This window comes from Aulonocara stuartgranti (genome assembly GCF_965226115.1).
Source record: "Aulonocara stuartgranti genome assembly, chromosome: 16".
In the NCBI taxonomy this organism is placed as follows: domain Eukaryota; kingdom Metazoa; phylum Chordata; class Actinopteri; order Cichliformes; family Cichlidae; genus Aulonocara; species Aulonocara stuartgranti.
In genome coordinates, this window is record NC_138952.1 from 18258625 (window position 1) to 18271491 (window position 12867).

At 40.4% G+C, this 12867-nt stretch overlaps 1 protein-coding gene across 2 annotated transcripts; it reads right to left on the reverse strand.

Moving 5' to 3' along the window:
- Nucleotides 1-8843: 8843 nt before the first annotated feature.
- LOC309690638 (protocadherin 8) lies at nt 8844-12522 on the reverse strand. 2 transcript variants are annotated; one of them, XM_082507818.1, is made up of 4 exons: nt 10090-12522; nt 9885-9955; nt 9475-9608; nt 8844-9324 (listed from the first exon to the last, which is right to left on the reverse strand). In XM_082507818.1, exons 1-4 carry the CDS (start codon nt 12451-12453, stop codon nt 8996-8998), a joined length of 2898 nt encoding a protein of 965 aa, XP_082363944.1. In that variant the 5' UTR covers nt 12454-12522; the 3' UTR covers nt 8844-8995. The 2 variants fall into 2 exon arrangements, with proteins under 2 accessions (XP_082363944.1, XP_082363943.1); XM_082507817.1 differs by having other exon boundaries at nt 9463-9608.
- Nucleotides 12523-12867: the final 345 nt, after the last annotated feature.

Consider the following 12867-nt stretch of genomic DNA (forward strand, 5'->3'; position numbering starts at 1 on the left):
TAATTATAAGCAAGTCATTTAGACTGATTGATGCAACATATTATTCTGTCCTCTCCCTCTTGCACTCTCCCTCTCTCTCTCTCTCCTAATTTTCTCTCCCATGTAGCGGAGAATAGTATAAAAGCCGTGTTTCCTTTGGCAGCAGTCTCCATGACGGCCCACACTGACACAATGAATGAGACACTCTCCCTGCTCAGCAGTATACCACAATCAACTGGTGAACAACTGGCACAGATTTATCATCATCAGCACAGGACCAAAGCTCGATGTGTGAGCAGAATCAGTCTGCAGATACAGAACTGTAGGCAGGTCAACCACACAGTTTCTGAGGTGGCAAAGATGCAGTCAAGCCCTTGTGTGCATTTCCGTATTCAGAAAAAAACCTATTTGACTGTGCCTGTGGTTGGTTAGGTAAAACATTCTGTTTGCATAGATGCTACATAACAAAGATGCTTAAAAGAAGGTCCTTTATGAGAATGCTATGATCATTGTTTTCTTGAAAACGGATAATAACAGCTCATCCAGAATACAAGCTGAATTGGGATTTAAATGCATATTTTATATTGCGATCACTGTGAATATTCTCTGTAATGGTCTTTAGCGTGCTCCACTTTTTTCCCCTTAATCCATGAATAATAATTACAGTTGAAGCAAAAAGAAAGAAAATGGAATATATATTTATTTCTATATTGCGTGTAATTTTGATTTTCCTTTTTTTGGGGGTTCTGTTTGAGATAAAGATAAAAGAGCAGAATATGGATTGCATGGTACTGGATTACTCTTAGGTGTGCTCAAGCTTAAAATGAGCACTCAGTGATCTGATTGCAGAAGCCCCTCAAAATGTACTCATCCTTTGTTTGTTCATCAGACTTGAATGCAACACGTTCGTAGCCTCCAGATGATGCCACATTGGACCGACAGATTTAAATCAGTGGAAGCTCTTAACAGAATTATGTAAACAGCACTGAAAAATCTCGAGCTATACAATGGAAAAAGATGAAATAGTAGTGGGAAAGTAAAAGTACTGACACATTAATGCCACGCTGCGTGATGTTACTACTGAACACAGGCTCCGTGTGAGACTAGAACTCCATTAAAAGCGGATGTTTTGTAAAAGCATAGCGAGAGCTCATGGATTACACTGCCCTGCTTTTGAAGAGAAACATTTTCTACTTTGAGTGAACCAGTCACAATACAATACATGAAAATACCTATTTTTTTATTTGATTATTAATATATTTTTTGAGACTTCATTTTAACAAGATTGCAGTACATAAATCTGCGCCCCATAAGTGTAAATGATGTTTGGGCAAACTGTAATTTCTTGAGGTTCCATAGCATGATGATTCCCCCTAGTGGTATAAGAACCAAAATAGAACAGACAGATACTGGCACTGTTATTTAGTGCTGCCATAAGCTACATAGAGTGCAGTTAATTATTCAGGTTGTAATAGTTTTATAGATAAAAAGCAAGGGTCTGTGTAAGATAACTTCATCTATATGGACTCAATTTCACCCCAGTTTGATTGAAACTGACAGAATTAAAACATATAATAAATCTTAACTAACCTAACTAACCTATGCCTGTTTACATTTATTTTCTTTAAATTTAAAGAAATTAGCTCAAGCATTCCTGTTTGTTCTTTGTGGTTCATGCTGTAAACATTAACCTCCTAAGACCTGGCGTCCACATATGTGGACATCACATTTTGGGTTATTTAGACCAAAATACTCAATTTTGCTCTACAAGGGCCTGATATCCACTTACGAGGACATTATACTGCTACTGTCCTATCAAAAATTTAAATGAATTTCCTCATATGTGGCTCTTATTTTTCTTTAAAACAAAAATAAGGTAAAAAAAAAATCTGGTAATTCTTTGTTTTTACATTCATCGGGCCCCAATATGCCCAAATATCAAAGAGAAATTAAAAATGGACGCCATCGAAGAGTTCAGGTCTTAGGAGGTTAATACATTTCAGATTCAACTAGAGTAATAATATAAAATCAATAATGACTGATGAAGGAGCCAAGATGAATTGATGACCTCTATATTGTATTATATAGCAACATTCGCCTTTAAAATGTGCTCCTCATGTAAAATTTCTGACACATATCATACATGATGGTACCAACTTCCTAATCTGTGACAAATACAGCAAATATTTCTATTTGTAAACCCACAGAGTATCATTTTGGTCATTTTTAGTAAACTTTGGGGAATAGAATGACTTTCAGTGCACAGTTTCTCTGAACTTATGATGCTGTTTGCCAAATTAATCAATACATAAAAAACTGCACCAATTTCTTCTAACAAATTGGGGATTTTAGCAAAAAGGATGAACACATTATATAGTGAATACTATGTGCTTATCCTTTGTCCTGCAAGTATAATTTGTTTTGTTTATGATCTGTAAGTAACTGATGCTAACTTGAGAGAGTTGAAAATAAAGAGAGCGATCCAGGCTACAGCATCTTGCAGTAGCTTGCTGTGTTGGTAATAATTCTAATAAACTTGAACACAAGAGAGAGGAAGACAACCTACAATGAGTTGAAACATTCACTTTTTATTTATTCCTGCTTAAAATAAATTATTATAGATTTCAAATTTTTCTTTGGTTTTCATATGTACCTGTTTTCAGTGATATCAACTTTCATAGCAGGAATTTTAATAGGCAGATAATTCTTTTCTGTTTCTCATTTTTGCCATATTTTCTTTAAATAAACTATATTGGGCAACAGCATAATAAAACTGGAAATTCTGTTTTTTGGTGTGACACCCCAATATTCTCAGTGGCCCTATGAAAAAACCCCAGAGGCGCTACTGGCTGTGTGACGTAAAGAAGAAAAAAATAATAAAAGGTGTACTAATAAGTCGTTGTACCAGCATGTGGGGCTGTAACAGTTTCACTGCACCTTGGCATTGCCTTGACTGACAGCGCTCTATGCAGTCCTGTGAAAAACAAAGTATGTTCTTACTGTTTCCATAGGAATTAAGAGAGTGAGTGACAACCAGGGTCTGCTAATCAAATGCACTTGGCTGATTAAAGATCAGAAAATGAGTCTCACTGCAAAAGCAGAGCATGGTCCAGAGCAACAAGCGTGCATTAACAAAATACCACAATCTTGCAATCAGAGAAATTGCAAACAATCCAGGAGTTACATCTTAGACTATACAGGCCATTTTAAATATTGAAGTTCATGACAGTATAATTAGAAAAAGACTGAAAAAGCATGGCTTGGGAAGGACTGCCTGAAGAAATCTTCTCTCTGAAACATCATGGGAGCACAACTTAGGTTTGCAACGTTGCAAAGTAGAGGTATCTGGCCGCAATACATAGCGCCACATTTGGTAAAAGCAAAACATATCACATCAATATAAACACCTCATATCTATCAAGCATGGTGGCAGAGATGTGATGATGTAGGTTCGATTTGTAGCCACACCATGACTGTGCACACCTCTGTATAGCAAAGTATTCTAGAGTTATGAGTGAGTCTATCTGTCCTAAAGCTTGGCCCAAACTGTTGCATACAACAGGATAAGGATCTCAAGCAGAAACAGAAAAATCTACAACACAACGGCTGAAAAAGCAAGGAATCAAGGTGTTTCAGTCAAAGTCCAGACCTCAACCTGATCGAAATGCAGTGGCAGAAGTTTAAGAGAGTTGTGCATAAATGAATGCCCACAAACCTCAATGAACTGAAGCAACGTTGTAAAGAAGAGTGGGTCACAATTCCTCCACGGTGATGTGAGAGACTGATAAAGTCACAGAGAAAACAATTACTTCAAGTTATTGCTGCTAAAGGTGATTCACCAAGCTAGTGAATCATGGGTATACTCAGTTTTTCACAGGACTGCATAGAGTCCTGAGAAAATTTTCTTTTTCACATGACTGTATGTGGCCTTAGGCAATATATTCTTTATAAAAAATAAAAGGATACACAAACATGCACTGAATTGGATTTTTATGTTCTTATTTTAGCTGTTTTTAAATTCTTAAAATTGCCTTTTCTTTTCATTACATTGTAAATAGACACAAGAACAATTTATGATTTATAACTAACAATTTATAATTAAAGGTTTGAATTAATAGTTAAAGGCTGTTCATTTAAAACAAAAGAACAACAAAAACAACCCAAAAGACCTTTTTTGAGAGGTATCTGGACTTATCGTTTAAAATAGACCCTGGATCTGAGCGATCCAGGGTCCCTGAGGAGTTATGGACTTGTATTATATTATATGTGTTTTTGGTGTTGCTGTCCCTTGTTCTCCCTGCTTGCAGGTATGTGTGTGTGGGTGTGTGTGTCTGGGAGCACCTGTTTACAGGCGCCTTCAGGCCTGGTAGGTGTGGCCCTGCCAGGTGGTTGACCACTCCTGAAGACCATCACACAGCTGATCAAGCCCCGTTGGAGGAGCTATTTAAGAGTATGGTGGAGCTCTCTCCGACACTGGATCATTGCGTGGCTTCACGTTAGTCTCTTGACCAGTTACTAAGTTTAGTCTGCTGCATGGTGGTGTGTCTGACGGCGGCCTCTCTGTTATTTCCCCAGGAGAAGCATGGAGACGAGAGGGCAGTGAGCATGGGGTGCTCAGACACTGAGAAGCGGAGACAGGGATACTAGACTGGGAAGAGGACATGTCACCGGAGTTGGGAACGCACTGGGGATCTATTGTTATGTTTTCCATTTTCACTGTAAATAAACGCACTGTTTGCATTCAGAGCTCCACGCCTGGGTCCTCCTTCCTCACATCCCCACGGTTGGCCAGCGTCAACCGTGGCAATAGTGTTTATAGGAATTGAAAAGTAACAAATATTCTGAGTCCTAAAAATATTCAAAAGCACTATTTCATAAGGTAAAGACACATATATAAAACAATACAGTCTAGAACTGAAAGAACACCTTGTATTAATTAAGGCTGAGTGCAGGAATGGCAGCAGTGCAACTGAAGGCAGCACACTGTGATCCCTTGTTACAGTCTGAGTGTCTGGCATTGGGTACTGAATATTACAGGTTGTGATCCAGGCAAGAGACCTAATCCAGAGTGAGTTTTTTTTTTTTACTTCACTTTTCAAGACTCATTTTTATGCAATGTGTGATCAAACAGAGCAGGAAAGGGGGAGTTGGCTAGCTGAGAATTCTAGGTTAAGGTAATTGTTCCACATTTTTGATAAATATACTGCATTTCATTTTCTTTTTGCAGGTTACATAAAAGGTTAGATATGCCATACTCGTATCTGTCCATTCAATAATAACCGGAAGCCAGTAGCCAATCAGCTTAGCCTCGCTCCAAGATGAGAAATTGGGAAACGGCAATCCTGGCTCTGCCCTATTTTAAGAACATACCTTCGGCAGCAATAACATAAACGAGAATAAAACAATCTGCAGTCATCTATGTGAAGAAGTATTTATTGTCCCGGTATCCCACAAATACAGTTATCAGAGAATTTATCAAGTATCGGCTAATGACTTGCCCCTGGGGGTCTGAGGTGTAACCAGCAGCTACAGGAAATAAGGGATAACCTGATATTCAGGTCACCACTCCCTGTTCCCAATCGCTATTTGCTGTCCAACGATGGATGCTGAATAAAAAAAGCTATTAAGAAGCTAAACTGTCAGAAATTGATGGCTGATGGTTTCTAGATTTCATTTTAGACCATGGATTTCTCTTTCTCTCTGCACAGACAGTTATTCTGTATGCAAACTCAAAAAAATGACTGTTCTGTATTACTCGGACTACAAAATGACGACAGATGGAAACCAGAAAATGTCTGGTATGAAAAATCTTGTCCCTTGCATGCAGAGCCTGCATATTCACATGCAGATATCTGTTTATAGAGATTACAATTACAGTGACCTTTAGCAGTCTGGTTGCCTTGCAACCAAAGAGAAAAGGCTAACTGTTTCTCCCAATTTCAGCTCCTTGTGCTAAGCTAAGAATTGCCAGATGAAGGCCACATGTCAGCATGCATTGGTCAAGCAATAAATCTGTTCTGTTGCCTTGTTAAGCTAAGCTAAGCTAATGAGCTTCTGGATCCCACCGACTGATATAAGTGATATTGATCTTCTTATCTTATCTTCTTCAGCTCTCAGCAAGAAAACAAATCAGTTTTTTTCTTCCCAAAGTGACACACCGTCCTTTAAGATTGTTCATAATCTCAGTGTGGCCTGGATAGTGAGTCATAAAATCAAGGTTTCTGCTAGTCGGTGATTAAATTGAATCCATAATCTCAATAATCATAATAACAGTTTTTCATTCACTGTCACAATTACAGGCATTTACTTTACACAGGAGTAAAAAGCCATAGTTTGACATAGGCTTACATGTAAATGATGCAGATGACATCTTAATAGTAAATGAACATAAACAAAAGTTTTGCTTCTAGAAAAAACTGTCAAGTGGAAAACAAATGGTGTTATTTTTTTTTCACACCAGCTTCACAATTCAAAGCATCCAAAAGTCAATACCCACACTTGGCAGTTCAGACAAAGATGAAGATGAGGTGTGAGACGTACAAAACATTGCATTCTGGGATCGGCCTGAAGCACAAAATGACAGTGATTCAAAAAAGCTCCATCTGTACATGCTGGGTACACTGGGGAATTGTGTCTCAAAGTTGAAATGCTAAGAGACCATAACAGCATAATCACAGTCACATAGTTAGCTATTTGTCAAAAATAAACCACAGGTGCTGAGGCTAGAAGTGACGTGTGCAGATCTGACTCATTTGTCCGTAGACTACTGATGAGCTGAAAACCAGGTCTAAAACGCTCACTTTCTACTACTATGAGGAGATTTCAAATGCACTGCGAGAGTTGCTGCAGGACATTAATGGGAAATCCATTTGAAAATAAATGAACATGGTGCCTGCTAACAATGGCTTTTTCTGACAGACACGCAATTTATAACAAACTGTGTTTATAAATGTACCTTGTGGCATAAATTGTCAGGTCAGTGCACAACTTATTTGACCTACAAGGAGCATACAAAGCAATGACGAAGGGAACCATACTGTATTGATTGATAAATGCATTTTCTTTCTGTGTACAATTGGATATCTGTCAGACCAGTACACATCACTGGGGGCACAAATATGACCTTCTTTTTAATCGTTTGCCTTTTGTTTTGCATGGCCTTGAATAACTTAGCAATATTCGAACTGGAGTGACTTTGCAGAATACAAGCATTCAATAAAAAAAGGTGGCCATGACAGATTAAATATGGAATAAGGTTTGAACATTGTCCTTTATTCATGAGGCACATTGAGGTGATGTGTGAGAACTCTGTTAGTGCTTTAGGTGTTAGGTAAAAGGCATCTAATCCACTCCATTCCAGCTTTTATCACAGCTATCAAAAACTAAAAAAGCAGGTATTTATGCTTATGCAAATGAGCACTGCCCTTAGCCCCCGCTTCCTGCAGATGAACAGAAAACAGGAAAAAAAAAAGTAATGGCTCAGGCTGTCATCAGATTCCACTGAGAGCTCTTTTTTTCTACAGCTTTTTTTCCACAACTATTTATTTCCTCTTAAGTAATGTCCCTTAAACGGCTGTTATGTAACTTGCCACAGCTTCAACTCTTGTCTCATTTGCCTCCATAAATCAAATGCTTATTTAAATCGACCTTTAAAATAACGAGGACAGAATATTGTGACAAATTTGGACATGAGCAGATGAAAATCAGCAGGTATTGAATACTGTTTAAAATGCTCATTTCCATGAGTAGTAAGTACAGTAACGCAGCTCAGAAGAAATTTTGGAAAAATGTTTATGAAAAGCAGTATTAAAATTGGCCCGTACTTTTGAAGTTGTTGATGAAAACTCAAGCACTTCCCCATGGACATGGTCTCTTGATTGAGAGATGTATTTAATTGATCTTTTTCCTGCATAATTTAGGTATAGGCTTTCTGGATTCCTGTAGCTGTCCTGGATTTGTACTTGTACTCACCAATGATGGGTCTTTCTGAGGAGACAAACAGTACAAGCATTACAGCTTTGAGATTGAAAATCATGTCAAGGTTGGCTAATTGTAGGCCAGGTTTCTGTATATCTGGCTTTTAAAAATCATCAGTGTTTCATCAATAAACTATTTGGGACCTGAGGCACTTCGCACTGTCACTAAATATTTCTGGTTGAAGTGAGCTGAAAAATAGCAACCAGTGTGGCAAATGTAAGAGTAGCTTGGCAAGAACATGGTTTATCAGTGTCAGAGGACAAGTTGCATGAGAAAACTGTATATTACTTGTATATTTATGTGCTATTTTCTGAATGAATGTACATGAATTTATATTCACGGGCTAAGGATTTGTCCCTCACAGCAATGACAGGCAGGAATTTGTCAAGCACCATAATACCTGTTGTTCTGTGTTGTGTACAGTGATGTGAATTATTTCAAAGCGCAAAAGCAGGTGTGACAGCACCCAGCATGAATTTGTAGGAATAATGGTTCGTACTTTATTTTCCACTTGAGTACCAGTTCTACTCTCTCATTTGCATGCAAGAAACTCCACGGAGCAACCTAGGAGTCTTCAAAGCCAGTCTCTCAGGTAATGCAGCAGCATCAGGTTTTACATCTGATCATATCTGACTGGAGTTTTGATCATGTTGATTCAAACTGCGGGAACAGTTCTATGTGTTTACCAATTCAGGCAGTGGTTTCTGATGGCAAGGGGATACCACTTCATCTTGAAAAACTAAATTTTGTTCAATTAAAATAGATTAATTGGCAATATTTTATTATGTTTGCCGTGTCACCACATTTGGAGAAGAAAATCTTGTAATGAATGAGCCTTTTTGGTATTTCAATCACACCTTTATTGGAAAAAGAATGAGCAGCGTGCAGAGTGCATTAAACTGAATTTCAAAGATGTAAAATAAAATTTTGCAGTTGTGAAAAAATGTCTTCTATCATAAATATGTCCATGTTTTAATGACCCACATGGACAACAAAAAATATTTACACTTTCTATGTACACTTGGAATAACCTTTTTTTTTAAAAGACAGTTGCAACTTCCGAACCTGTAGCCACAGTCACAATATTTGGGCTCTGCCTGACTGCACCACGAGCCTCGTGTTGTTGCTGAGGGTAGTAGGAAGGAAGGGTTCTGGTCCTGGAGAAGGTCTGCATGCTGCTCCGGGACTTGGGCTGACTTGTGCCATAACAAGAGTCCTTCCAAGACTCAGGGCAGCCATGAGGACTGTTGAAGACAGGCGCTGGGGAAAAGCCTATTGTGTATGCAGTGTTTCTAGGGGCTCGGAAGCTCTGTGGCTGTATTGCACAGTAGGTGCCTTGGCAATCCTCTGATAAGCCGTTAGCTGCACCTGAAATAGAAGCAATATGAATTTAATAAAATAATAATGGTGAGCATTTATAGATTAAGATTTTACATACATTTTAAAATAATTGATCATTTATATATTTCTGGTGAAGGTTTGCTTTATCTGAACTTAAACACATACAGGAAAACTCACTCTTTAGCCTCGGCTGGAAGGTTCTGAAGTTCTTTCTGACTCCATCGCCACTGATATCAGAGTCACTGTCGTTGAAGTCACTGTCCCCTTTACCACTGTCCTTCACGCTCAGCTGATCAGTGTTGCTCATCCCACTGCAAATGCAATCAACAAATACAGTATGAGGCACAACTGCATCACATTAGCTTGATTATTGATGACTTTTTTTTCTCTGCATACACAGCACGGGACTTTGTTGCCCATCTAACCTCATTTTGCATAGATGCCACAAGCAACTTGTATGTTTTGTGTCTGTGACTGTGTGCGCGCGTGTGTGTGAAGTACTGTTTTTTTAAGAAACTCTTTTTAGTTTGATTTCACTGTTTGTAAAGCATCAGATCTGAGAAAAGACATTCATTTAGTTGTCTTACCTCACTTGCAAGCAGTATTTGTCACCTTGCCACACAGATGTTGGTTGGAAATGCTTGGAGGGCAGGAACATCTAAGAGAACAAAGTGACAAGAGAGAGCTTAGTTTCCATTTCTGGCACACAGATCAAAGCAGTACTAGGAAACATCCTATAAAAATATGAGGGAAAATAAAACAGAAAAACAAGACTAAATGTAGTTTACTCACCTTCGTCTCAGAGTCCCTGCTCCTCTCCTCATACAGGCAGGAATCATCGAGAGACAAAGAGGTCCTCTCGTGGAAGAAGCCTCCTTGACCTGTGTAAATGTTTGGTTCTGTTGAACTAAGCATGGGCAGGGGCCTGCCATCAAACAGGCCCTGACACACTTCTCTCTTGGCGCCACGGCTTCTCCCCCCACGTCTGAGTTTACATGTCACAGCTACAACCACTATTGCAATCAGCAACAATGCACAACCCCCACCGAGCATAATGATGATAATTAGTGAGCCATCAACGCCGGCGCTTTCTTCATCACTTGACCGCAGCACAATGACAACTTGGTCTTCGGAGGGCTCTGTGTCTGAGACGACAAACCTAATAGTGGCACTGCTAGAGAGCGGGGACCTGGCATTGTCACTCACTGCGATTTTCATTTCCAGCACGTCCCCAATTTCAGCTGTCAGCCATTGTTTTAAACCAATCTCTCCAGTGTCTTTGTTCATTGTAAAAAGCTTCAGATCACCTTGCACAATTTGGTATGAGAGTTCTCCATTCACTCCATCATCCTCGTCTTCAGCTGTTACACGAAGGGCAAGATAGCTAGGAGGTGCATTAAAGGGCAAAGGAATCTCAGCAGAGTCATTCACAAGGACAGGGAAGGTGAAATATGGATAGTTGTCATTTTGATCCACAACTCTGACCCTGATTGTTGATGTGCTTGACAGAGCAGGGGAACCTTTGTCTTCTGCTTGGATGACCAGCTCAATCTCCTGAAGCGTCTCATAATCAAAGGACCTTAAAGTATACAAAGACCCTGAGAGGGAATCCACAGAAACATAAGTGGACACTAAAGAGCCGCCTGGTACCTCTGAATCGAGGAGTTTGTATGAGACTTTGGCATTTTTTCCCATATCAGGATCTCGAGCAACAACAGTGGTCACATATGAGCCTGGGATGTTATTTTCCAGGACTGAAACTTCATAAAGTGGCTTACTGAACAGAGGGAAATTGTCATTCTCATCTGTTACACGGATAGTGTACTGTCTGATAGTTTTGAAAGGTGGGCTTCCCAGGTCTTCTGCAACCACAGTCAGGTTATACTCTGGTATCTTCTCTCTGTCTAAAGTGGTGGTGGTAACGATCATGAACGTGTCTCCATATGCCTGCTGGAGGGTGAAATGCACATGCTCGAGCAGACTAACGCGCACGTACCCATTGGAGCCAGAGTCTCTATCCGAGGTGCTGATCAGAGCCACGAAGCTCTCTGCCGCTGCAGCTTCCGTGATGTAGGCGACTCCATCACTGCTGGAGGTCATGGGTTTGATGCTGATTTCTGGTGCGTTGTCGTTCACGTCCACGATATCTATCAAAACCTTGCAGGTGGAGGGGACAGAGTTCGCGCCTAAATCAGACGCTTTGATGCTCAGCTCATATGATCTCCTCTTCTCAAAATCGACAAGCGCCTTCAGGGTCACGTCACCGGAGTGGGGGTCGAGGTGGAAAAGGCGCGCAGCTTCTAACGACAGCCCGTCGGAGAACGCGTACATCACTTCGCCATTTATGCCGTCATCGGGATCAAACGCGTGCACTCTGAGAACACGGTGGCCTACCGGAGAGTCTTCATTCAGCTCAACTTTCAGAGAGCTGTGCTCAAAAGTCGGGCTGTTGTCGTTAAAGTCCAACACTTTGATATTCACAGTCATTGACCCGGACTTTGCAGGCATTCCCCCATCATATGCGGTGACTTCAATAGTGTAGGAGTCCTCCACCTCCCTGTCGAGCTGCCTCACCAGCACCAGTTCAGCAAACTTCACCCCATCCTCCCGATCGCGTACTTCAACAGAGAAATGACTGGAGGAGGAAGTGTTGTAGCTTTGGATGTAGTTGTCTCCCACGTCCTGGTCGAGCGCGATTTGCAGAGGGAATCTAGAGTCCAGTGGCACATTTTCTACAATCTCCAGAGTTGTCTCGTTGAGAGGAAAATTGGGAGAGTGGTCGTTGATGTCTTTCACCTCGATCTCCACGTGAATGAGTTGAAACTTCTCCCTGGAGAAGGCCACGATGTCGAAGGTGATGAAGCAACGGGGAGTCCTGGGGCAGAGCTGCTCTCGATCAATTATTTCTGCGACACTCAGAAGTCCGTCGTTCTCTCTCATGTGAATCACAGAAAAGTTATTCTCTTGCATAAAGCGGAATGAAGTGTCAGGGTCATCAGCTGGATCAATCTTTAAATCTTGAGACAAATTACCTATTTCTGTCCCGGGTGCGTCTTCTTCATAGGTGAAATACCTTGTAGTTGTACACTGAGCAGTATTTAAAAATAAAACAAGCGCCACGCACAGCCCAGCTGCTGCAATCTTGCAAACTGTCATATTGAAGGGCTACTGAATGCTGCACAAAAAAAGTCATAAATCATGCAAGCAATCCGCCACTTGTGCTATGTCAGGTCGAATCACAACGGTGTTCAACTCTGACTTTGCTGCGGGACTATAAGCTCCGGTATATGCAAATAGGCTGCCCAGTCGACCAATGGCCTTCCAGTCCTGCACCAAACGGAACACGTTTGCCACTTCTGTTCACTGTTTGGGGTGCAAATGGTTCACTGAATAAACCAATTGTGGGGCTTTGTGCAGGCTGATAAAGTTGTTTTCTAAATAAATCTACATAGGGCCATTAATTAACTAACTAAATTACTTGGAGGACTGCATATAATAGGACTTCATGCCACAAGAGGAAGTTTAAAATTAACAACTTAGAATAAATGACTGGGCGAGTTTGTTGCCTCT